This window comes from Synchiropus splendidus, chromosome 12 (genome assembly GCF_027744825.2).
Source record: "Synchiropus splendidus isolate RoL2022-P1 chromosome 12, RoL_Sspl_1.0, whole genome shotgun sequence".
In the NCBI taxonomy this organism is placed as follows: domain Eukaryota; kingdom Metazoa; phylum Chordata; class Actinopteri; order Syngnathiformes; family Callionymidae; genus Synchiropus; species Synchiropus splendidus.
Genome location: NC_071345.1, coordinates 2,452,761 through 2,479,381, shown reverse-complemented (window position 1 = coordinate 2,479,381; position 26,621 = coordinate 2,452,761). Strand labels below are relative to the sequence as shown.

At 45.0% G+C, this 26,621-nt stretch overlaps 1 protein-coding gene across 10 annotated transcripts in view; it reads right to left on the bottom strand.

Moving 5' to 3' along the window:
* ptprk (protein tyrosine phosphatase receptor type K) overlaps positions 1–26,621 on the bottom strand; it is a 96,284-nt gene that overhangs the window by 22,933 nt on the left and 46,730 nt on the right. For all 10 annotated transcript variants that reach the window (XM_053881864.1, XM_053881865.1, XM_053881867.1 and 7 more), the window contains exons 4-13: positions 24,442–24,602; positions 23,973–24,024; positions 23,844–23,902; positions 19,369–19,450; positions 17,356–17,471; positions 16,315–16,489; positions 7,749–7,861; positions 6,975–7,155; positions 217–399; positions 26–145 (exon numbers count right to left, since the gene is read on the bottom strand). In XM_053881864.1, coding sequence (XP_053737839.1) covers positions 26–145; positions 217–399; positions 6,975–7,155; positions 7,749–7,861; positions 16,315–16,489; positions 17,356–17,471; positions 19,369–19,450; positions 23,844–23,902; positions 23,973–24,024; positions 24,442–24,602 — 1,242 coding nt within the window. The remainder of the gene's footprint in view (positions 1–25; positions 146–216; positions 400–6,974; positions 7,156–7,748; positions 7,862–16,314; positions 16,490–17,355; positions 17,472–19,368; positions 19,451–23,843; positions 23,903–23,972; positions 24,025–24,441; positions 24,603–26,621) is intronic.

Genomic DNA, 26,621 nt, shown 5'->3' with positions numbered 1-26,621 from the left:
ATAAAGCATGTTTGATCCTCCTCACCGTCTTCATCGGTCTGGATGATGGTCTCGTCGCTCTCCTTCCGCCCCTCTGGATTGGTCAGAATCATCTTCAGACTCACGTTGGTGTAAGGAGGAAGGTTCCCGACAATGTGACGCGGCGCTGAGGACACAGCGTGTGAGTAAAGCCGCCGACTGAAAAGCGCATGTGTATCACGAGGAACGGGGCGCTACCTTTGGGATCCATGTCCAGGCAGTCCGCTTTGGTGTGGTTGCTGGCGCTCTTGTAATGGTAGCAGATGGTGACGTTGAAGGTGTGACAGCGTGTGATGTTGTAACCCAGTGATTCCCAGTCCACGGCGATCAAACGGGACCTGGTCTCTGCGATCTTCAGCCTCTTGGGAGTCCGCATGGGTTCTGTGGAAAAAAAAAAAAACGTGGAGAAACTTTTCATGGAATTCACAGGAGAAGAGCTGAGACGCGCAGATCGTTCCCTGCGGTGCCTCCCGCGCACACATCCATCTCAGCTCCTCTCTGTCGCTCAATCATACCTCAAACACAATAACATCTGGGAGGCACGTCTGGTTTTCATCTTTTATGTGCATTCGGCAGCGTTATTGTCAATATAATCTACCTTCTCTCCTCCCTGCCAGCGGCTTTAATTACCTTAACTGGCTCATTTACTGGGATCGATGAACCACGCCATGCCACACGCAAAACCTGTGCAGCTGAACACTGGCGCTGCAACGCTTAGGTGGGCCCGCGAGTCACTGCCGAAGAGTGGTGAGTAGTTCCAGAAGAATTACGGAGAAGTGCAACCGAACACTGATCGATAACAGGACTTTGCTCTCTCTCTCTCTCGCTGCTATTCCATTAAAATACTGAATCATTATTAACCTGATAGACCCCATCACTAACAAGATCAACCTGGGACATTGCATATTGCACTTCTCAGAATTTAATAAGAGTCACAAATGATTTCACAGCATGTTATGTCTTAGTAATGAATGTACAGATAGATAATCAGAACAAACAGGGCCAGATAAAATGTAAAGGGAAATAAAGGAAAAAATGAAGGAACGTTTAAATAATAATAAAAACAAAAAATGAAGGGCAAATATAATAAAAGTAAAAACAATATTTCAACAATAGCGCTGGTACTTTCATAAAAGTATCAAGAAAACATGTTTGTATAAGTTATTATAAATAGGAAACATGTCTTATATAAAGAGAGAATAATCTAATATAAAATGCACATCAAACATGATGATGAAAACTCTTCTTTTCTTTCGGGATGTATAAAAAATGTGACAAAACATGGAACAAGAAAATAGAAAAAGTACATGAAGAGAAGAAAAGGTGGATTTTAAATGGCAAAAAAAACCCAAAATGTCAACTATAATCTGATCTAAAAAGAAGAACAAATGAGTCTGTATGTATAGAAAACAATTGAAAAACAAAACAGTGACGTGTTTCAATCACATTCGGCTGCTGGCACCAGCGGTCCGGCTGGAAAACTGCTCTTGAGCCCGTTGGTGCTCCTGACCTCACCTGACTTGCAGGTGAAATCCAATCCTCTGTCAGTGTCAGTCCATTAATCAAAAGTTTTGTTTGTCGTTCCTGGTCATGAGCTGACAAGTCTTCATTCATGTTGATAGCCATCTTATCACGCCTCCCTTCTTCTCCTCACATCCACATTTCAACATGACCCATCTGCTTCCGCGGGTCCTTTTAATAAAAGCAGCGCTCCTAAATTGAGATGAAAGTCTCTGCCCCACCCTTGCTCGCTTCCATCTCTTGTGTTTTCTGCCTGTTTTTCCATTCTCCGAGAGAGACAAGGACACATACCTGTCGCCTCTCTCTTCCCTGACAACCCATTATCTATCTGTCACTCAACAGTGGCCATCGACACTCGGTTATTACAGAAACATGCAGATTTGTTCTTTTGGTTGAGACGGATTGAAGATTAAATCTGGGCTGGGCGCAGCCGGGTACGTCAGGAGACATAATAAATATAAAATGCAATACCCTGGAACACAGAGAAGCTATTCAGCTGCGATGCTTCTGAAAGTCTGATCTGGGGATCCAAGTAGTGCACTGGACAAGTAAACATCGCACGACAGGGACATGAAACCAGCAGTGAACTGCTGCATGTGGAGAACCATGTCCTCTGACTTCAGTCCTGGGTGAGGGAGCTGATAATCATCAGCAAATCATCTGCATCCATCGCTCACTGCTCGATTCATGTAATAGTAACTTTAAGTAAGTAATTTTTACTGCTTTTTCTTTCCAGCTAAATAACACTACATGTCAGTCAGACTCCTAGTGTCATAGAATCCTCCGCACCCAAGTGAGTCAGATCCCTAACAGGATTGGAAAACGGATTTATTTTAGATTTATTTCAGTCCAGTCAGGTTTTCCGACGACTGGTGGTCACATGACCGGTAACAATGGAAATCCATGTGGCGAATTTTGAGAATGTTCGTAAATCCAAAGGAACCTCCAACCCTTTTATGAGCAAACCAATGAAGAGAAACCCAGACAACCTCCGTGGTCGCCGATAGAGTTATCACCAGACTGGTTTAATGGCTATTATGAGACGCGAGATCAACGTGGACGACGAAGTGAGCGTCAGATGTACATCGAAACGGCATCTTCCTCCTTTGAGATGGCAGCTTTGTCTCTAACATGACAATAATTCCTTCCTTCAATGGTTCGTGAGGCATTAGGAGAAGACAGAAGCGAAGGACATGAAGACGCAGCCACGTAATTGTCTGACTATCGCTCAACAGTAGAGAGTGTTTGTGCAGCTCGACGTCATTAGCAACAAGGTCGCAGCATTCAATCCTCGCTCGGGCCTGTTCTTGTGCTGCTGACATTTAAATGGAGCGACAAGCACCACCTCTTACCTGTCTCTCCAAACCATCCTGACTTCCTCCCTGTCTTACGGCCCGGCTCAGATCGATGTGGTGTGATCCCCGCCATAAAGCTGGCTATTAGAAGGGCCGCACACACAGTTAGGCCCCGCTAATAAAGTGTATTGATTTGGGGGTCTCCTGATGCTAACGCCGCTTCACTCCCAGACACCTTTCAACACGGAATTAAAAGAAAATATACGACCCGCTGGATGTCACGGACGCGTATATTCTCGCTCGATGAATTTCAAAACCTCATTCCCCTCTGGACTCGTAACGCAGCGCTGATTGTCTATATGTTTGTGGGCGGAAAAGACGGGAGTGAAGAGGAAAGTCGGGTGGACGAGGCAAGGCTTGGAAACAATGTGTGGCAAAATTAAGCCGAGGCTGCAGGGAGCAAAGAGGAGGCAAAAAGAGGGAGAGACACCACGAGGAGGAAAAGGGAGCAACGATAACTGGTTTGGAATGCATCCAAAGTCATGCGGGAGCGGGTCCAACGGCGAACCACAGAGGCTGCCTTGTCCCTGTCGTCTCCTCCGGTAAACAGACAAACGCTTGGATTCATGTCGGAACTAAAAGGCTTTGTTCCTCTCGGCCGGAGCTTTGAAAACAGCAACAATACCAATAAACAGCAACAATAACGCCAAAGACAACGCGCTTCATATCAGCCCAATCCAGAGGTCGGAATTAAAGCCGGCAGAAAGACATGAAAGTGACTGAAACAGAACTGCGTTTGAAAAAACTACGCCTCTTCATCTCGCCGCCTTTCCCAAGAAATGTTCGCCAGTGAAAAGTGAAAGGGAAGAAGCTTAGCCAGAATAAAGGAGGACTGACGGAAGGGGACGGGAAACAGAAAAGGTTGACAGGAGATGCGGCTAAATCCAAGTTAATCTGTCCAATTAGTCCTGGTAATCCCACTACTGTCACGAGGAGGACCAAGGAAACGCCGCTCACTGCTTCCCGCTGCACTGGCGCCGCGGTCTCGGTGGGACGGAGGAGGGCCACATGAAAGGTGCACTGCTGATTCAATTTGTGAGATTAGTACCAGTTGACTCGTGTTTGACTGAACAGCTAATTGCAGCGGGGCGACGACAGAGTCAAAGAACTAGCGTTGCTGCCTTGGGATCAAAGGCAATGAAGAAAGAAGCAAAACTCATTGCCAGATGACATTCAAAGACATTAGCCCAGTAAAGGACTCTCCATTTATGAAGTGTAATTAAGATCTGCGGCTCTAATAAAATCACTGCTTCGATGAAACGCACGCTCTGGAATAGCGTGGTTAACAGCAGTTACACAACTCTCTTGGTCTCCCTGGGTAATGATGGTGGATCGCAGCATGCAAGCGAGGCCCTATCACTCGGCAGAAGCGGTTCTTCAGCTGACCAATAGTGAACCAGAGACCACAGCATGCAAAGACAGAGTCTCTTGGCTTCCAAGGCCAAGGCTTTGAGGGCCCAAGATCGAGTCATGACCAAGACCAAAATGAATCCAGAGCCAATGGAAGCATCTGTTCTTGATTTATGTTGTTAAAACGTCTCCAGTTTCTTTTGCAGTTTGCGCCTACAGTATATGACTAATAGAGCTTGGTAACTAATCTGGATTCAGATTGGTCTCGGTCTCACCCACTCATTGGTCTTGACTCGGTCTTGGATTAAGCATTCTCAACTACGTCACTACTAACCAATAGTGCAGATGTCTGCTTCCTTCCTTTTGGATTTTACTACGAACACATCTGCACATGATTATGACCACAAGAGTTTGAGCTCAACAGCACTCGCCTAAAGACTCCATGAGCGCCCTCTACTGTTTTGAAGACTAAAATTAGCGCGACATGAACGTGACAAAGGTCACGATTCTGTGAAAACCTGTGAGCCAGCATAACATCTGAAGCCATTTCCTGCTCACCAGTAATACTTCCTACCTCAGAATCTTCTCCATAGCTCTGCAACAAAACAACGCTAGCGATGCAGCCAGGAGATAAAGCTAGCTTGACCGGACGTTCGAACCTCCAGATAATTTGGCTGACCTGCTCCGATTGTTCCACTTTGATCTATGACATATGTGACTGAAGCAACCATCACACAAACGCACACACAAGCGGTGACCAACTGTCAGTGAAAGGCCGGGGGAAGAGTTGCCAGTAAATCCGCCGGCTTCCATTCCCCGACCCCCAAAGTGCCGCAGTGCTGACACTGTGTGTGTGTTTTCACACACATAAAGAAGTACATGCGCTTCATTGTGTGCGATTCCCACATCTCTGGGAATGTGAGTTCCGTGATACCATTCATCCATTAATCCAAGCGATGCTGAGTTTGTGCAGTGCGCTGCAGAGGAGTGACTCCCCTGAACTCTCACTGTGTGTCTGTCATTGTGTGAGTGTGAGTGTGTGTATCTTGATACCTCGGTGTGACTAACCTCCTTTGACCAAAAGGTTTTCAGTAGAAAATTTCTGGATTTGGATTAAAAGCCACTTAATCACTTTCTGACACACACACACACACACACACACACTTTATTTCAAGTTGATTATTTTTCAACCCTCAGACAAGAGCAATAAATCACCAGTAGAGAAAAATGGAGAGGAGTGGGAGGGAAGACGAGTGGCCGAGGAAAAAGTGAAGAAAGAAGAGAACCAAGAAGAAGCTTTTTAATTCCATAATTCTATTGTGTATTTGTAGTGTTAGAGTCCTAGAGTGGATGCAGAACCACAGGTGGTGGGATCAGACAAACCTTACCAACACAAAGGAGTCATTACCATGTAAATAACCTCATGGTTTTGTTCGAAGGACACACGCTTCTGACCCCAACACATCAAAGGCTACATGTGTGTGCCGCTGTGAAACTACACTTGACATATTTGCGTTTTACCACACAGTTTTGGAACTGCTGCGGACGATCCACCCTCTCAAAACTCTGATCAACCTCGCTGACCCTTAAAATAATTGTTTTTTAAACAAAGTTCTTCAATATTTCCCGGTGTTCATTCATTCCTGAATGACAATTCAACAAGTGGGTTCAGGGTTAATGTTAGGAACACACCCTGGGCAGGTCGCCAGTCCACCACAGCACCACTCACTTAGAGTGTCCGATTCACCTAGTGAGCATGTCTTTGGGCTGTGGGAGGAAACCGGAGTAACCGGAGAAAACCCACACCCAGAACGGTCCAGAGCTGGATTCGAACCCCGAACCTTCCTGCTGAGTGGCAGCAGTGCTAACCATCACAAAATTTCATGACTGTACTTATTTAGGTGTCTAAAAATATAACACCAGAATTTACCAGTATTTTTTACCTTTTTCTCTTCCTGTTGGGCCTCCCCAGGAGAACCACACGCTCAGATTCAAAGGTGCTCTTCACCGACTGCCGACTGACTCGGTTGCTCACTAGCTGTGCGACGAAGGTTCACTTCCTCTTCCAGTCTTGACTGCAGTTAATATTCACGCTGCTTGGGTCTGGCGCAGGTTGGCAGCCATCCGTCAGGCCCCGTGGTTATGAGTTTTCATCTCTTTTTCATTTCATTCTCCAGTTTCATCACTCCGACTCCCTTCTCGCCGCGTTCTCTCTTTTCCAGCCTTATTGTTTTTCATCATCTCTCCATCGCGCCCCAATTCTGTTTCTGGTTCGGGCTCTTTCCTCCCCGTCTCTCTTGCTCGCACATCAACCCGCGCCGACTCTCTCTCCCTCAGGCTCGCCGTGTTTATATTTCACTCGTTTATTTCTACAAATGTCAGACAGGGTTTCTGCCCTCCGTCTATTGATCCGCGGAGAGAGATAGATGTGGGGTGGGGGCGGGGGGTGCGCTGCGGGGGAATGGAGTGAGAGGAGTAACACAGAGAGGGCAGGAGGCAGCGGGAGGGAAAGGTCTCCAGTATTTTAATAACGGCTTCTCTCAGATCGGTGAACAACCCTGAACTGACCGGAGCGCCTGCCTTCCTTCCCTGGCGACACCTTTTCACCTCTCCCATCAGCGCAGCTCGTAAATTATAGATCGCAAGATGAGAGGAACACATGACGCTCTGCTGACAGCGCATCACAACAAGTCAACACAGGCCGAACAACAACTTCAGGAAGCTTCCTACCAGCACATTTGGTCCGTGTGATGAGTGCCGGTCCGGGTTTTCCCGTCCCTCCCTCGCCGGGTCTGGTGAGCAGGACTCGGATCTCGTACTCGGTGTCTGGGTCCAGATGCCATAACTTGTAGTTTGGAGAGTTGACTGCGTGGGTCTCTGTCCAGGACCCCGACGTCATCCGGTACTCAACCTACAGACCAGAGAAAGGGACCATTTTTATTCTCTGCACTGTCATGAAAATCTCATCATGTTTCCAGCATCAAAATGATCTTCTTCTTTTCCTACGTTTTTTTGCCTCATCTGAATGTTTTATGTTTTTTTAGGTTTTTCTTTCATCTGTCCATTTTTGCGGTCATCCTCCTTTCCTCATACAAATGTGACTTCAGATTTTATACTTCATTATTGAAGTATACCAGATGCTTTTCTGTATTTTTGCGTATTATTTCAGAAACTTGCACTTTATGTATTCATAGCACACGTTCATGTCCTTTCTTTCTTTCTTTATTTTGTATTTCTACTTCTTTTGTGATAATAAAAAAGTGAAAGTCTCTCAGCAACATTTCATAACAATAATAATATATTCATTTTATTAACAACTGCATACCAAGGATCCCAAGGTCACCTTGCGTAAAACAAGGACAGTCAGAAGCAGGACTAAAAAGCAATACAACACTGTCAACTTTATAATACAAAAAAAAAGATAAAATATGAAAAAAATACCGTACATTTCAAAGACATCATTTATGCTTTCATGTCATCTGTCCTTCAGTGTAAGGAACCCACCTCCTTCAGGATGATCGGTCCGTCTCCGAATATAGAGTTGGCGTTGAGCTGAATCAGCAGGTAAGTGGGACCAACACCCAGCAGCTGTGGGGGAGCGATGGGGTGGGGGGGTTCTGAGGAGAACAAGAAACAGTGAATTAGAATACAAAAGAAGGTGCCAAGGAGCCTCTCGGGACGGTTGAATGAAGGATGCTCAATGGAAACAATGGAAGAGTCAGCAGCCGCAGAGCAGCAGAGAGCATTAAATAAATCTCACGGATTGTGGACATTGGAGAAGAACTGGTCGGAGTTGTGGAATCTGAAACGGAGGATATCATCCTCCACACTTCTCACTCTTGATAAGATGATTATTTGTGGCTGTTAGATTGTATGTACAGTGCTGCGAGAGATATGTACAAACACCTCCTTTCATCTAAGCAGCTCTCCTACCTGTGTTGTTTTTATGCAATTATTCTCTTTTCCTTTGCCATTGAATCAGGAAAACATTCATATTAAAGCAAACAGTATTCCGGCAGCTTAGCCACATCAAACGCTTCCACCTTCAAAACAAAAACCGGGAGGCTTTTGTGGGGAAGGAGCTTCCACAATAATGACTGACTAGCCAGTCTTCTGCGCTCACTAAAGAATGCTATTATGTTGATTCTCGATGAAGCGTCTGTTGGTTATTCATGCAAAGGTTCCGATGAGAAAAGTGCGGTTTGATTCCTACATGACATTTACAGAGAGAGCCGGCGTGCTAACTGGGTAGTTTGCATCCGAGACGCAGCGCGCTGGAGGAGATGCAGTTGAACGGTAATGGCAGGGATTCTTTTTATCTGACTGACTGCATGACTGATGGATTCTTAAAACTTATTTCCAACACGATGATGATGAATGCCTATTATGAGATTTAAAGCCTCTGTGCCAGCCAATCTTCCTCAAACTCCTTAAATTCACTTTTAATCACCAGCCTGCATTAAACAGACCATTCCGCTGAAGAATCTGTAAAAGCTTGTCACAAAAAAATTGGAAATCATTTCCACTCGTTGGTAATGGACTTGGATGTCCTCTCTGCTTAATAAATGACCCATGAAGTCTTGGCCCTGACCTCGAAAAACCTCGTGTGAACTGTTGACGTGTCGCTCCCACCTCTCAACCTCAGAATTTAATGCTTGTCAAGCGACGGTACGTTGACACCTACTGTCAGTTAGCAACACACACGACACACGTGTTCAGGTCGTTGCTAGTTTCCAGCAACCAAAGTCACCTCACCCAGCCTCTGAAGTCACGTTAAAATCATAAGTACAACAGTTAGTGGAGCGTTAACGTGGTGAATCCGAGAGGCAGAATTGTAGCCCTTTATCTACTGTGGAAGTCCATTGAAGCAAAAAAAGAGTGTGATGTCTCTGGGTCCGTCATATCCTTCAGAGAGCCTGACAGTCTGTTGCACTGATCGAGCTACTACTCAGTCTCCTATACTTGCAAATCTTAGTTTTGGGTCTTTTTCGATTGTGGTAGTAGCTCAGACCTCACAAGTCAAGGTCTTCTCTTGGCCTTCTTGGGGATGGTCATCATCTCGAAAGCGACAAAAACACTGAGTTAGTATTGACCTCTAAAATGGAAGGAGTCCTCTCATTCACAGAATAGAGTCCAGCACTAAAGGACGTGTCATGGCTCCGCTTCCTGGCTCCGAGTCCTGGTTTTGTGTTTTTCCCTCTGTTCCTTTGGCACACGGCTGGAGCCGATTAACCCCTGATGAACTTGATTACATAAACACCTGGGCTGCAGCAACGTGTGCCAGATCGTTGCTTCTTGTTTGCCAGATCGTCACCTTTACCACATTGGTTCCTGTCAGTGCTTCTAGTTGCTGTGAGTCTCTTGCTGGTTCCCATGAGTTCGCCTATTTGTCTCCCGTTTCCTTTGAGTTTTTTGGACTCCTCGTTTTCCCGGTGGTAACTCCCGATTCTCGTGGCTCTCCTTTGTTCGGTTTCTCGTTCGGTGTGCTAGCTAGCTCATTTAACTCCTGGTTCTCCTTGTTTCGGTCTCTCATTCTGTCAGCTAGCTTATTTTGGATTTTTCTGTGTTGAACTGTGGTGCCTGAGTTTAGTGTTTGTTTCTTTGTGCTTCCGTGTGCTCCCTGGTTTCCTTTGTAGTTTATTCTCGGTTTCGTTTGTGATTTAAGTTAGTTTTCTCCCGGTTCGGTGACGCTTTCAGTTTGGACTTTTTACTCATGTTTGTGCACTTCTGTTAGTTTGGTTACTCTTTTTTCATTCTGTTTGCTCTGTTTCTCCCGGTTCGGTGACGCTTTCTGTTGAGTTTCTGTTTGTTTAATTATTAAATATTTCTTACTTGCTCCTGCCTCATTGTAACTTTCACCATTTGCGATTGGGTCCCACTCCACGTCCTCAATACGTGGCCTTTAACTACACGTTCCTCGCAACGTGACATCCCAGTTCCACGTCTTCCACACGTGGCTTTAGAGCCCACGTCCCTTGACTCGTTACAGGACGGTCTTGTTTCGTCTTGCTACATCACCCAGTGTTGGTTTGGTTGGAGACTCAAAGGCCACTCTTGGTCTTCATCATCAATCCTGTCCTCAAAGGGCTAAAATGGTCCGGTTTGAGACCCCTGGATTAGTCTTCAGATGCGGAATAAAAACCTGCACCCATCCAAACTCAACATGAGGGTTCGGGTCATTTCTGTGCCTTGTCCTGTTACGTCTCTCTGTAAAGACTCTTTCGTGCGAATGTTGGTTGTGGTTTCATCAATACAACATACCTGCTGTCAATCATTGGTGGAAGAGCCTAAACCCAAGAAACCTCTTGATGGACCATCATCCCTGACATTCCCTCTGGGGTTATAAAACGGTGACTCCGTGAGAACTCAGGACGAGGAAGAGTTCATGGCCAGGCAGTTAGATCACAGTAAAACTGTCACGCCTCTGTGATTGACAAGCCCAAAGCCGACACTCGCACCGCATGAAAGATTCATCAACTTGACACACACGGAGCAACACATGAATTAATTACAGACAGAAGTGATATTATCTTTCCTCCTATCTTCATCGCATGAATAAGAAACTTCCCCCCAACTTGTGCATGTATAGATAAGATGCTGCTGTGCGTGCGCTATTTTTGTTTTTCCCTGTGTGTGTGTTGAAGATGGCTGTCAGAGGGGTGCAGGCTGGGAAGTGTCTTTTTTAGCAACAGATGAAACGCTGTAGTTTGACAGCACATGCAAACACACACCCGCACACACATGTGCAACGAGGGCTGCGCGGGGATAATGAAAGTTGAAGAGACTTCGGCAAAACCAGCCACGTCGACAACATGTCAGCGAGCGGCGCGTCAAGTTAACAAAGATGATTAACAGAGAGCGACGGCGGAAGAGGAAAAATAAGCATTTAAAGTGTTTCCTGAAAACCTATTGAACACGTGCATCAATAATTGATATAAAAATAAGATGGTAAAGAATGCAAGTGGGTCAGGATGCGGCTCTGGAGAAAACAAAGCTCTAACACATTCACTTTTTTGTCATTGGCCTGAATAAATACAATCAATGGGCTTGTGTTCGTCACGCTCTTTTGTATTATTCATCATTGGCAGCTCTGTCATTGTTTTTGGGTCAGACTGGAATAGGAACTGGAAAACACACATGTAAGATTGATGCCACTATCCACGCATAGGTCTTGATTTTGCCTTTGACCTCCACAGATGCTGGGCCTTGTTTGCTTCTTTTAATCTCATCACAATGCTCTTGTCTGTGTCTCTCATCGACAGCAGAAGGAAAGTCTTGGTTTGTCTTGACCCCTTAAAGTCTCATTATTCTATGAAACTTAAAGCTGGGTTTTCTTGTCTTCAGTTTTACAGTACTTGCCTTGGTCTTGATTTAACATACATTCTATATGTTTTAGTTGACTCCTGGATGACTTTTCTCATACAAAAAACCAAGTTGCTCTCACCTTGACTCCTCTAAAGATCTTATCATCTAAAATGTCATTTCCAAATAAAGATTTACTTGACAGGCTTCACAGCGTCGTCTGTCTAGAAATGAACACACACACACACACACACACACACACACACACGCACGCACACGTGCATGCACGCCAAACAACAGAGAAAACCCAAAATGCTTTACATTCAGCACAACTGATGCCCACAAGGCCTGTTCTTTGTTGTCTATCGTCAGCAACCTTGTCAATAAAGTTTAGCGTTTACAAACCGCAGCAGACATCACGACTGTTGGCACTGGAGGATATTTGACCTCGAGATTAAAAGGAGTGTGCATGTGTGTCGGTGCTGCGCAGGCACCAAAAGCTGAGTCAAAGAAAATCCCCAAACACCTGAAGCCCCCACCTGCCAGTGTCACCTCAACCAAGGTGGGATGAGTTTCATCTGAAACGCTGCTTTGAACGAGTACAAGTTGTGCGATTCCCAGCCACTTGTATAACACGTGTGTGTGTGTGTGTGTGTGTCTGTGCGAGTGTGTGTGACAGTAATATTACAGGAGGTTTTTGGGCCACGGGTTGTCTGTAATGCAAACTGGCATGCCGATGTTGGTGTGTTGGTGTGTGTGTGGCGCGATGATGCACCCTGTCACTGGAGCAACCAGAGGGCAAAACTTTCTCAGCGGTGGTCTCTGACTAAACAACAACTGACAAACACATAAAAACACACCCATTGAAAAGTCTGTTTTCCTTTTCCTTCCCTTCATGCTCATCATCCACCGAAGAGACTTTGAAGTAAATCAAACAAATATAGAACACTAACACGGCTGATAGAGTCAATGCAGTCGTTACGGAAACATGATCCATGACTTATTGTCATGGATCTAACTGATGAATTCTGTTTCCTTTGTTGGATCAAACCCATGTAGCTCCATAATGAGAGTCTGATCTACCACAAGGGGTCATCCAAGCAGCCATCTCCATTTTCCATGTAAAGGCAGTGGAGCCACAAGATGAGAGTCAGGCATCAGGAAACCCATAGACGGAGCCAGCCTCTTGTTTCCCTAACATTCCAATAGGCGAACCATGGTCAGTCAAGGTGGCGAGGTAGACGACAAGAGGCTCCTTGGAAACAAAGGCAGAATGTTGACTTCTAGCCTGGCAAAAATGGTACAGAAACCTGCTCTGCTTCTGCGATGGTTCTACCTTAATCCCAAATCCCCACCTCAGACCATGTCCAGTCAGGAGCAGCAAATCTCTCTTGTGGATTCTCTGGTTCACTCAATTATACACGGATCCCAACATTGCACGATAGTTGTGCCGTGGGAATATAAAGGAAACAACAAATTTTATTTTGAAAATGAACCACACATCAACTGACTTCCAGCCTGACTGTGTTTCTAAGTGTCATGATGCTTCTGGGATGCTTGAAAGTTGAAGAGATCTATGGAGCCCAAGAGCCACTTTGTTTGTTTTGTTTTGTTCTTTGTGATTGTATCGAAGGGTGACATCGAGTGCTTGGTGATTGGACCACATATGTGCTTTTAGACAAGCTAAGAAGGATCACCTTCTCCACCTCCAGGTCGCCATCACACTTTTTCAACCATTTCATTTCAACCATCATCAATGTTTGTTTGATGTCCAACAACTGGACATAGATCATAGCAGTCATGTGGTTGAGATACTGACTGTTGTGTTGAGGCTTTAATGACCTGTGCTGCGACACGTATAATCTATATAATCTCCACTTCTTCCCATCCTCCTCAGGAGTAAGCCATCTGAAAACAGTTCATCAACTCCTCAATAAACAAGCCTCTATTTCACGTCCCTCCTGGTTACGGTGTGTAAAATACAAGTAGGCGAGCGCCGCTTTATTCCCTTGAAGCGGCTCCATGTCCCATGATGCACTTGTGTCTATAAAAACAAGCTCCTTTCCTTCACATACTGACAGCTCTGACACACACCGAGGGAGCAGATAACGGCCCATCTCTGTCATCTACATGTTATAAATATCAACACACTGGTGCGTACCTGCATCCGGGCATTCACTCCTCACCCGCTGGAGCCGCTTTTTCTGCCTTTGATATCAGCATCTTTGCTGCATTTGAGCTTTTATGACAACTGCATGTTACAAGACTCTCAAGTCAAAGCTTCCTCCACTTCTTTGCTAGCATTAACAAACAGGCAAGTCAAGCGGGTGAGAATACCATTTCTGTTTTCCAAAGGGTCACATTCTTCTGCGTATTCACCTCCAACGGTGTGACATGCAGTCATTTTATCTCTTATATCTTCGTCGGTTTCTCTCACCTCCTCTTTTATAATGATAGATGTTAGATTTTCTCCATTTGTTTTTGAGAAATAGATGCTTGTTTCTAAATTAATACTGTAGATTCTCTTTCATTGGTTGTTTTTTTTTCATATCACGATTCTCTCATATGGTTTTGACCACACCTAGGATGATCTCTAGTGTGTTTGAATTTCTCCGGTGACTTCATTAAATACAGCGCGCAAGTTTCAAACCCGTAAAGCTAGCAGCTCTGGTTCTGTTGACATGACTGAAAGTTCAAAATCAGAGATCAATGATGCAACTATGAAAAAGAAATCTGCAAAACCAGCAACACACCACCTCTCCGTATGTCATGATAAATCATTCAGTAATTACATTAATAATTCAGTCCTGGCGCCGTCCATGTTTACGTCCTTCACTGTCCTGCTGAATACTCCGACACACGCACTTTTCATAAAGGGCAAAAAGCATGCAGACTGTCTTTGATTTCCCGCTGCCTCTCATCTCCGATCTGATGCTTCTGATAAATAAACATGAGGCAGGCCGCCTTCCACGTTCACACGGGGAGTCTTCATTCGTCTATTGTGAGCACTCTCCGGATCACTCTTCATAATCACCAATTTCCCTGCGAGCATCAAAAGTGTCTGTTGACAGTTTGAGAGTTTATTATTTCAAACTCGACCCGATGCCTTGCGCCCTCGCCGCTCCGCCGTGAACCTGAATCCATTTCTGTATATGCAGATTTCTCTTCTGTTTGGACTGCTGCCTCCTGCTGAGAACAGGAGCTCTCATTTCTCTACTCGTTGCCACTTCATATTTAAAAAAAAAAGACGCCTTTAATAAATAAACATCAGCCACTTGTGTATTCTTACTAAATCTGCAAGGTCTAGTGGAAATTGGTTCCTTCAAACGGCGCAGGTTTTATTCCCCCTGGAGACAGTAACCCCGAAACGGGTCCACGGCTGAGACGGCGAGCGGCGCCGGCTAGCCGGACGGGGTCGCAGCTCCGCTATCAGAGCCAGGACGGCTGATTTTCATATTCATGGCTGTGCTTTTGATTCCTGGTTGCTCTCCTCCGTGCTATCACTTACGCAGAATAATAAACACCACTGTGCTCAGCTGTTTACATATTCCGACATGTTCGTGATTCTGATATGGATATTCCCGGAATAATGAGCTGACTATTTACATTTATCTCTCCTTCACTGATTTTATGAGTTTAACCCACCACCCTCGGAGACTCTCTGTCACCCGGGTATCACTCTTTCTGGATCTTTTTTTTTTGCCCCCCTCTCTCCTTTACGCTCCTCCTGTCCCTCTCTGTCTCCCTGGGAGATGAATTGAACATATACGCTGGATGTGAATGAATAAAGCATCCCATCTCAAACACACATTGGTGACACCTTATTAACCACATGTCAGCAGCACATGACAACGAGAGCAAGCGCACACAACCTCCTCATTAGGGTGCAGTGTGTGAGTGACACTTTATCATTTTTACCACGAGACCATGGCAGGGTCTGATTGGGGAAAAAAAAAAACATTTGGCAGCGGATATAGCACAACATACACAGAGACGGCCGTCAACTATGGCTCACTTGACTTTCATATCCAATCACTTAACATTCTGGTTCACTTTGGAGAAAAGAATGGTCCAAACTACCACCTGGATGCCATATTATAGTGTTTCATCCACCATTGGGTGGCGTCAAGAGTAGGATGGAGACCAAACAGGGGCCAGAAACAGCACTGTCCTACGACGCACTTCAGTCCAAACAACACAAGCCGAGGGAGCAGAAAACGGGCCTCTCTGTCATCTACATGTCAACACAATGTTGTGTACGCAGGCTTTCAGGGACAGGGGCGTCTAAACTGCAAAACATGAGAAACTGGATGCCCTGTTTTCTCAGCAGGACGCCCTAAATTTCCCATCATTAGTGCCTGTACAGTGTCCTAATTGTACAGCCATAATACTGGTTAGCATGAAAAGATTATTGTGTTAGACTGAAATTAACATCCACCAGTCCGGGCACACGTACCCTCATGTGAAAACCTTATTATATATATATTATATTCAGGTTTGTTGTAGAAATGAGGAAAGAGTGCAGCATCAACACCCCAACATGGGAACGAAATACTCCACGTGCATCTTTCATCCATCATGACTGAAGAAACACGGTGACCTTCATAATGAATGGTGGGCACCACGGTTCTCTTGATAACTGCCTTCAAAACAGAAGAACTTTGCTGTCAACTGAAACCTGCGCTGACAGGGGGCGCAAGACTTTAGCTTGATGTTTCAGCCTATGACCGACTGTGTGTATGAGAAAATCTGAACGTAAAACTCTTACCTCTGACAATGAGACCGGCAAAGTTGGACACCCCGGATCCAAGGTCCGATTGGGTGACACACCGGTACAGGTCTTGATCCTGACTGGTGACCTCATTGAGGTGGAAGGAGGCGGCGAATCGTCGGTGGTTGATGTTTTTGGTCTGGGCCACGGGAATATCGTCGCCGTTCCTCCTCTGAAAGAAGTGATCGGGGCGGGGTTAACGGCCTCCACAGAGGTCAGGAGTCAGTAATGAAACGCACAGTCATGATAGCAAGGCTTAAGCGACTGCAGGTTTGAAGGTCAGGACGACAATAGAGCTGTAATGAAATCAGCAGCTATTAAAGTGTTAATCATGTTACTCGCTGGGATCCACAGCCTCCAAGTGTGTGTGTGTGTGTGTGTGTGTGTGTGTGTGCGTGTGCAAGGGGAGTAGAGGAGACACACACTCAGCTTTTCATTTATTGACGGTATGTAAATTTGACTTTATATACAGCACTTACTAGCTCTTGAACCAGCGGTGCAAGGTGCCTGATAGTTGTAATGAGATTTTTTTATTGCGACGGCTCCCACTCATCTCGCCGCCTATGACGCCGGGATTTCAGTGCGCGACACCCTTCGAGGAGCGGGGGGGGGTGTGTGGGGAAAGGTCATCATTTTCAGGAATCCAATAACTTTGTGTATCGCCGCATCTTCCCCGCCGTGACTGACACACACACAGCTATAAGCTATCTTTATTACACGTGTCGCATGGTAAACATTCAATGATCGCAAGGAAGAACGGGCCGAGATTTTCATCTGTATTTCCCGGCAGGAGAGTCAAATATGTCTGGAATCTCACACAACATTATCAGAGTGACGTGTGCTGGGAATGATAACATGTTCAGGGTTGTGACACTGACACCGGTCAGGCTTCTTACATTTTCCAATAGTGATCAGAGCTCTTGCCATTTGTGTAGCAACTATACAGAATCACTGTATCAGTCTTCGGGATCGACTCGTGTTGGCCAGAGTCTATATTGGTGCCCGAACACTGCCTGCTCCTGTGCGTGTGTTGTGTACCTGCAGCCAGAGTTTATTGTTGGATGTATCTCTGCCGGTGGCGATACACTGAAACGTGGCGTTCTGCCCGGCGTTCACCTCCACGTCACCCAGACGCAGGAAATGAGGAGACTTGTCTGAGGAGAATGAAGAAACAAAGCATGTTGAATGTCGACATGTCGACCCACAGAGAAATAGTTTGCACCAAACCTCCTAAAAATCCCTGGGTCATATTTAGATCTGACAAGCATCTTAACTCTCAACCCCAACAGGATCTCAACCCTTCATAAGGTTTTTGAGCTCATACACCTGTCATTACAGTAAAAACACAATGAATGGCCGCAGCTGCCATCAAGTTGGAAGTGAGTTGAGTTGCATACGGCGCAACAGATGTGCCAAAATGAGGAAATAAATTATGATATTTAAATAGAAAAAAAGTTGACAAAATGAAGAAAAAAAAATCCTTTTGTGTTTCGGCATTTATTTCTGTTTATTTTTCTGCAATTATTTGGACATTTATCTCCTCATTTTGGTACTCCTGATATTCAACAGCTGTGGTGAGTGTTTGTTGTTTATAGAGTGATTTGATGCTAGTTAGAAAGTCTGTTTTGGTTCACGTGTTTGAGTCTCAAACAAAACGTGACATGAGCGTTAGTTTCAGTCAGGAAATGTTTGACGTGTCAACTGTCACAAAAAGGTTTACTACTTTAAATAGTAAAATAGTTTTGTTTCCTCACCTAAGATTGATTATTTATTTATAATTCTTACCATTGTATCAAGTTGGAAAATCCGGTTGTCAACCATTTAACTCTCTACACAGTTCAGTAATGGATACATTTTACTGCAGATTAAGGGCCAAAAAAAACCACTTTTCACATCATTAAATCCAAATAGTTCAGCACGCTGAAATGTGTGACAGCATTGGAGGGCATTAGCGATCGCAAACAGTGGCTACAATTCAGGACACTTTGTGACCCTGAGGAGCGGATTCATTATTACCACGATTAGCTTTTACTGCAGTCAGATGAACACGAAGCCACACGTTGCCTGCGAGACACAACATCACTGTCACTTCCGAGGTAATGGGGCTATTCTCAACGCTGCCGCCCGCTTGCCACATAAACCTTCTCGACCCGGGGGACTCGGTTTGCCTATGACATTTTTATTTTGGAAAGTTGATCGCAATTATAGATAACAGGCCTGGCGGTGCGCGGCTCCTACACACGCTGATCCACGCGCACACACACACACACACACCTACGTGTCCACGGACGCAGCTGTGAGGATGAATGCTTCCTCTGTGTTGTTCAAATAAACATGCGTTTCTTCTGACTTTAAGATCATCCTTCTCAAATGAACTTCATGTGTGTGCTGGAGATCGGCAGCAGACGACAGTCGACTGGCAAACGCTGCTTTTACAAGTATGAGACAATACGTTTGTTTGACTTGAAATCAATAAATACGATCAAGATGTGGATGGACCCCCCCAAAAAAGAAAAGTTCATCCTCCCAGGGTAGATGACCTGTCAGAGGAGTAATTGGGTCTGTGGCAGATGCTCCGGGTGTCAGTCGATAGCTGTGGATGGAGTAACTCCTTCAGGAGGAAGCTGAGAAGACACCAGGCCTTGAAACGTAGGGAGAATTTCAAAAGGATCGCAGCCTTTCCTGTCAGCAGCAGACAAGACAGCCAGTGTTCCCTCTAAATGTGAGTGTGTGTCAGTGTGTTTGGGTGAAGGTCAGGAATGCTGACTGGTCAGAATCTTCTCTCTCCGTGATTGCCCTAATACACTCTCATTTCCCGCTTCACTCCCCGCCTTTACCTCCCACCTTCTTCCTCCACGCGCTTGATTTTTTTCCCCCTCGCCTCTCTTAAGACTTGTCTATCTCTCCCGGTGAGTCCCGCCCTCCTCCGTGTCACCTTCCCGCTTATCTGCCCGCTGGACTGCGACAGAAACCACGGCAGGTAGACTCTAATGAGCGGCTCCACGTCGACTCAGTCGGCTGGGACTAATTGCAGACATGCAAATGACTCACCGCACGGGTAGCTGACCACCTCGATGTTGTCCACGGCGATGAAGCCCGCCTTGCCATCTGAGACTTCGGCTTCAAAGATGACCTGAAAGCAGACTGGGTGTTACTGGAACTGGAGAAGGCGTGTGCACATGGGCTACGATTACTCACATCCGATTTGCAGACATCTAAACGCCGCGGTAAAAGATTTCAGATCAAGAACTTCCATCCAAATTCATGTCAAGACAAATGTTAGACAACACCTATACTTTGTTTGAACTGTCCCTATTTTTGGACATCACACTTGTTACAACTCGGCCTTTCGATTGTCCACCACCTTTACTCTAAACAACCAAACCTCCAGCGCCACCAATGCCACCACAAGAGCCACTATTCTATGATTTTTAAAAGTGTGGAAAGAAGAGTATCAGGTTGAAGATGTGACTGTCAGACTTTCTATTCAGCTGTTGGGGCGACTCAGATGGCATGAAGCGGCCATTTAAATACGAAGGGCCCAGCGAGTGTTGCAGTCAAGACCCTCTAACCCGAGACAGAGCACGCAGAAACGAAGCCAAGACCTTGACATTGAGGGCTCGAGTCAAGGCAAAGGTCAAACTGAAACCAGAAGTCATACTAACACACGTTCATTTCTTACTGCAAAAGAAACAGTTGTCATTTTCTCAAAATAAATGAAGAACTGAAACGCTTTCATTGGAACAAAGTAATAGTTTGTTCTGGATTCTGTTTGGTCTTGGCGTCGCCCCTCATTAGCCTTGGTCTCGACTCTGTCCAGGGCCCTCTAAGTCTTCGTATGCTCTGGTCACAGGTTTCGACTAAAACACAAGGTTCTGCTATACGACAAACCTTGACAAAACCCAACTTGTGAGAGGCTGAAAACCAGAGGCAGAGCAGTTGAAAAGGTAATGCAACACAGTGACACACTGGTTACAGTCATAAAAAGAGAAAGAGAATATAAAATAAAAAACACCTTGAAACATCATGACATCAATTAAAAAAACAGAATGAGGACAAACACAAATAAATACGACGATGAAGTTAGTATTTCTGCTCCGCGACAGCAGCATTGTAAACAGTGAGAAGGGTACATTTCCTCTTGCAAAAAGCAATGACGTGAGATTCATTCAGAAAAGAACTCTTTTGGTGAAGTGTTGCCTAAAACTAAAGCAATTTTGTCAAAGTGATGGATCCAATTTTACTGCGGTCGGTGACAGCCACTGGCGATGTGCATAAAGCTGGATGAACACAAATCTGTCACCCTGTCAGCAGGCTGAGCCATAAATTCCGTCCAGGATAAATTATACACCCTTGTTGGCTTCCTGTAATCTGAGCTCCCAGAAATAGACTAGCATGTACGCTACTTAAAAATAGAGAAATTCATATTTTACTGCGGCTTGCGCTCTAGTTTGAGTCTCTAGCAAGCGACTGACCTTTTGGTTTGTCTGACAGGCGACAGTTTGTGCCGACTGTAATTCAGTAGGTAAAAGTGTCTCCAACATCACTGTAGAATTTCAGGCCTACTGGTCAAACAAATGCCTTACTGACAGTGTTTTTTTCAGCGGTCAGGGTTCGGCTTCCCTTCCTCTCCATCTGGCCTCATCCACCAGGGTTGTAAATACAGTCCATTTCCTCTCCACCTCATCTTCTCTCGCTCCTCCGTGTCCACCCATTAGCCCTCCTACTCTCCTCACTCATATTTCTCGCCTCTGCATCCCTCTGTCTCTTCATTTCTCCTCCCCACTGTCTGTGCCTTTCTTGCCGTCTCTGTTTCCCAACAGTGTTTACTCAGAGCGGGGCGCTGTAATGAACACAGGGAGCCGAGGCTATCACAGTGAGGGGGAAAGAGAGAATGAGCAGTTGTTGTCATTCATCACCTGTAGAAGGAAATCTGCTGTGAACTATTTACCCGTGGCTTATCATCACCTGCTTTTCCCCGTCTCTTCCTCGACTGTCTGTCTCCCAAGCCCATCTTTCCCGCGTCCCTCCATCCTTCACTCACAGTTTCAGCGGCAGGAACATCAGTTGACTTTTAATTCCTTCATAACCGTCTGCCCGAAGAGCCGCCTGCCTGTCAGCGTGTCGTCGCAGTCTGTTGATCACTGCTTGTTTTGGTACGAGCTTCGTGACCTAAACACTCCCTTGACTTCCTCCTTCTCCCAAAAACACAGCTGCTTTCCTTGACAAATAAGTCATCGCACCAGGGCCTGTTTTCACTGCAAGAGAGCTGGCTAAACCCAAAATGTCTGATAGACTGTTGAAAAATGGGAGTAAAACAAGAATAAAAAGACACTAATCACGGAATACTCTCTAATAAACACAACAAATGGCGTCAGATGTGGGATCGCAGTGCAAAGTCTTTTGATTTAGGGCGCCTGAAGATAATCTTGAGCGAGACTCACAAGTTCTTCATTTTAACGCTGTTGCAACCGCATGTTTTTAAAAACAGCAACCTTTCTGAAAACGTTCAAGTCAAAGCTCTGCCTCACTGAAAGCAATCTTCCGCCCCAAAAGTCATCACTTCACTTCAACAACTGTAGCGCTCCTTCAGCGACCCATGCTGAGCTCGTGGGAAATCTTAGGCTTCCTATGTGTTTTTCTCGTGCTGCTGTTCTTCTTGTTATTTTGCAAAAGCAGTGTCACACTTGGTACATGCTTGGTACCGTGTTTATTTTCATGTAGACTTTTTCCAAAAGTCTTTAAACCACCAAAACTAGGATTGGAAAATCGGACCGCTCGGGAGCTCTGTTGCGTTCGAAACCCTGCAAAAATGTCATATAGGCTTTAACGCTATATTGCCTTATGTAATTTGAGGAGATGTCTCTACCTCTAGAATCTTTCGTAAATGAATAACTGGAAAGATAATCGAATCCATAACCTCTTCCATCCATGCAAATTGCATTGTCATCCATACATTCCTGGCTAATGACCATTGCTCAAATGAGCCTGGAGAAAACCTAATTAATTCAGCGTGTTTAAAGATCTGAGCCCTCAGGTAAGAATTTCTGTGAGATTCGAGAAGATACCAGTCAAATGCCCCGCAGCGACCAAGTTCCAACACTGCATGCTTATTGACTTCCCTCGTCAGCGACGCCCACTCAGTGGACTAAATGTTTACTTGTTGACAGCTCTAGAGAGAGCGCTTGTTGATCCTGCAGGTGTAAACAACAACAGAGGAGTCTCAGGGGTGCGGCAACGCAGCTGGGACTCACAACTTGAAGCACGGCTTTCGAAGCATTTGCATTTAAAGTTCAATGGTTTATTACGTTTATATATATATATATATATATATATATATATATATATATATATATATATATATATACATTGAGTGTGACTTTACATTACAGATCCTCTTTCTGCACGATGGAGGTCCTCTGGGATCTATGGCTGGCCTCTTAAAAATCTTGTTGTTCTGTCTGTGATCATCAAAACCAAGGGGCACCAACTTGATCACACGGACTGGTCCTGGTCTGTGCTTCTGCAGTGCCACTGGGACGAGTTTTTAAGCCATAAAGCCATAAAGCCATAAAGCGAGTGGCATGTTGCTAAACAAATGTCCACCATATCTATGAAATCTTCTGGTGTGTTTAATTTAGTGTCTATTTATGCGTCTCCACTTGCAGTTCATTAAGTTTTCTCCACCTTTTACTCCACCAAACAGTTTCACAAGTGAATCCCAATGACCTTTTAATCAAACTGATTATCAACAAGCCTTTGTGAGGTTGAATTCGTCCTAATTTTAGCGTGTTTGACATTCTTCGCCCTGCTTTTGCGTTTGGAATGAGTGCCTTTGAGAGAACCATGAGAACTCTGATCACATTGTGAGGTGGAGATCCCCGTCTCATTACAAGTCCACCTGAAGTGATGGGGCAGAAACATGTTTGAACATGAGAAAAAATGGCTTCATAACACAAATCCAATAAGCTGCTGGGTTCCCTGAGAAAGGGAAATATATAATCATCAGCACACAAAGATGATGATGCTCATTAGAGCATGTTGACACACGACTTTCACGCTCCTGGAGGAGTCACGGGGAGCAGAGAGCCCCAGATGGGCTGAGGATGCTTTCACACTTGCAATAATATTAAGACGTCCCCGGGACAAACCTGCATTCAGCTGCACCTGAAGACTGTTGTTGCGGTCAACAGGGATAATGGAATAAAATAAAGGCACAGTATGAAAACAGCCTGAAGAACAAGTGAAGCCAACATACTTTCGCATTTAAAATCTTGTAATGACCAGATGAAATACGCAGAACCAGCGTCCGGCCACACAAACACCCTCTCGCCCCCCGCCGTTGCTGGTGTCTCGCTCGCCTAATCGTCACCTCCTGAGCCTCAGTCAACACAAATACATCAGCCGACGGCCTCGCAGCGTGGGGCGTCAGATTTGCGGGGGGTGAGCGAGGTCCAGTTAGTGGACAGGAAAACAGCAAGTGTGTGTGCATGGGCGCTGTGGATTCATCACAGAGTGGGCGTTACCTGATACTCGTTGGGCCAAAAGGTGGAGACGGCAAGTTCGGCTTTCATCCAGTCTTTACCTGCACGACCACCACGACAGTGAATATCAGCAACACACCAAACAGTTAGGCAACAGTTGAGATGAGTTACCAGTGTAGGTGGTTACGTTCCAGATGGGATTAGCCAGCGGCCCCTTGTTGACCTTGTGACGGAAACAACCAATGTCAAGGTTAACCGCTCCATTCATTGCCACATTAGAGAGTTTTCACAACTTTATGTTCCACTTTACCTTCACAAAGAACTAACAGCTTGTTGTAGGAGTCATTTAAGAAAAGCACAGTAATGTCGCCTTAAAACACTTCATGAAGCACATTTTACCTTATTGAAGACAACTTATATCCTCCCACTCACACAGCCCACTCGCTTTCATTACCACTAATTACACACATCATCCAGCTTGTTGGATTCTTCTATCTCTCTGAATCAAGAGCTCATATCCAATCAATTCCTTTCATTTTCACGTCTGGAAGCTGCTGGCCATCTGTTTGAACTAGTTTTCCACACAGGACTTGTCCATTGTCAAATGAATGTTTGCTGTCGGGAGCAGTGCTCACGCTACCTTGACCAGAACGTTGAGGATCCCAGGACTGGATCCATCGGGGCTGGTCAGGAGGTAATTGAAGTCGATGCAGTGCGTGTCATTCTCCTTCATCACCGGCAGCTGAAACCTGGCCTTATCCCCGTCGTCGTACTGCGAGACGTCCACGTACATGTAGGAACCTGGAGCCAGAAGCAAAACACTTATTGCAGGAAACACCAGGAGAAGCATGAGCATTTACACCACATTTTTTCTTGAAGTGTGCGCCTGAAGACATCAGCAGAGGTTCCGATGAGACTTGTCGAAGCCGTAAGTATACACTTTTGTGTTACATGTCTCTACCTGACCCACCCAGCGCTGTTTAGCAGCCAAAGCAAAGCAACAACAGAGGATCAAGTGTGTTGAGAATGATGGTTCAATGTCATCAATCAGATCCTAAAAACTATTGCGCTTTCCCAGCTGTTCAGCTCTTCACCCGAGTCATATGAGTCAGCGACATGATCCAAACTGTAATTCTGTGGATATCAGGTTAGCATCTGGATTGCAGTGTTTCTGAACGATCCACTGTGGAATTGACAAAAAAAAGCCTAACAACCTGTTGGTGTGTATTCCAACGTGGTTGCAAACAGAACACACTTTTAAGAATCTGGTTTTTTAAAATACATAATGTTACAATATTGCTCTCCATGTCCTCTTTTGGATGTGGAGCCATGGCTACAGATGGCAAAACTAGCACCTTTTTCACTATCTATATATCTAGATCTATCTACACACACACACACACACACACACACACACACTCTTTCTGCTGTAATCACTTCTTGTTCTAACAATGATACAAAAGAAATGTGTATCAACTTAAAGCCAACAGCTATTCACACCCCCCTTTTTCTTCTCCCTCCCTTTCTGCCCTTCAACATTTATTTCCTCTTAGTAATTGCTCTGTTTCTCATCTGGTCAAAACACATGAGTTCAGAGAAGGGAGGGAAAAATGGGGAAAGAAAAAAAAGGAGAATAAAAGAGATTACTTTTTCATTGTCCTTGTTGGGAAGAGTTGGGAAGGTTCCACAGAAACGGTCCTCTTTTGTTCAGTGTTTGGATTTTTCATGATTTTTTTCTGCATTAAAATAAATGTCCTAGAAAAATAATTGCCTGGAGTTGAACTCACAACCAGACACTGTATTGAGGGCAATATACTGCAAAACTGATCAGCGAGCCTGACATTTCTCAAGAGGCAAAAGATGGAAGTACAAAAATGTTTCCGTTACAAGTTACACGCTTCTGCACATTTAACACACCAGCACTGCAACAACACGGCAACACAATCTACTTTGCATTATCCACTTTAGTAATAAACCCAGCGGTTCATTAGGAAATGGATCCTGCGGTACATAATCCCTGTGCTGCGGTGGGGAAGGTGGCATTGGCCATCCAGATGTTTTTGTAATCTGCTCAGACATCAACCAGATGCTTTTGTGGTGAAATATGATGAGTGCTCCTCGCTCTAATCTGGCGGTGGAAAATGTGAAATCAGGTTGAGCCCTGTGGTCTACAAACTGGAGAGGAGACAATAGTAACAAGTAAAAACAAAGTATGAACCAAGAAATTTGGGGACGACTTTTTATCTTGCAAATTCCCGATTTAATTCTTAACAGGTTCAATCATTACTAGTTCTTTATTTGTAGCTATTCTGATAACAAGGAAAGAATTTTGTCATTGCATATAAGCCACAAAAGTTCAAGTCTAAAAGAACGGAAGGCAGCAGGCCTTATACAGCAGCAATAAAAACTTCAGACCCTTTGTGAATCACCTGTTCCTTGAGCCATTATCTACTTTTCCTGAAAATGTGATGGAATCAGAACTTCTCAAGTGAACTGACAAACGCAGACGACACAAGCCCCTTGGCGGAGGTGACTATATTCCAATAAAGGCGGCCCCCCTTTCATCCCCGACTAAATCTGTTTGCTCAGTATACAAGACGCAGTGAGCGCTGTATAATGGGCTCTCCAACAATGGGGTGTGACGATCAGTTATTGTTTAGCTAATCTACTCAGTGGAAACCCACAAAGGGATTTCAACTGGTGTGGTGCCATGCCTGAAACGGTTGCAGCTGGACCAGAAAGAAGGCTGCGGACGTGAATTCACACATCGACATCGATTCCTCTTTTTATGAAACGATACCAAAACATGAGTGACATGAG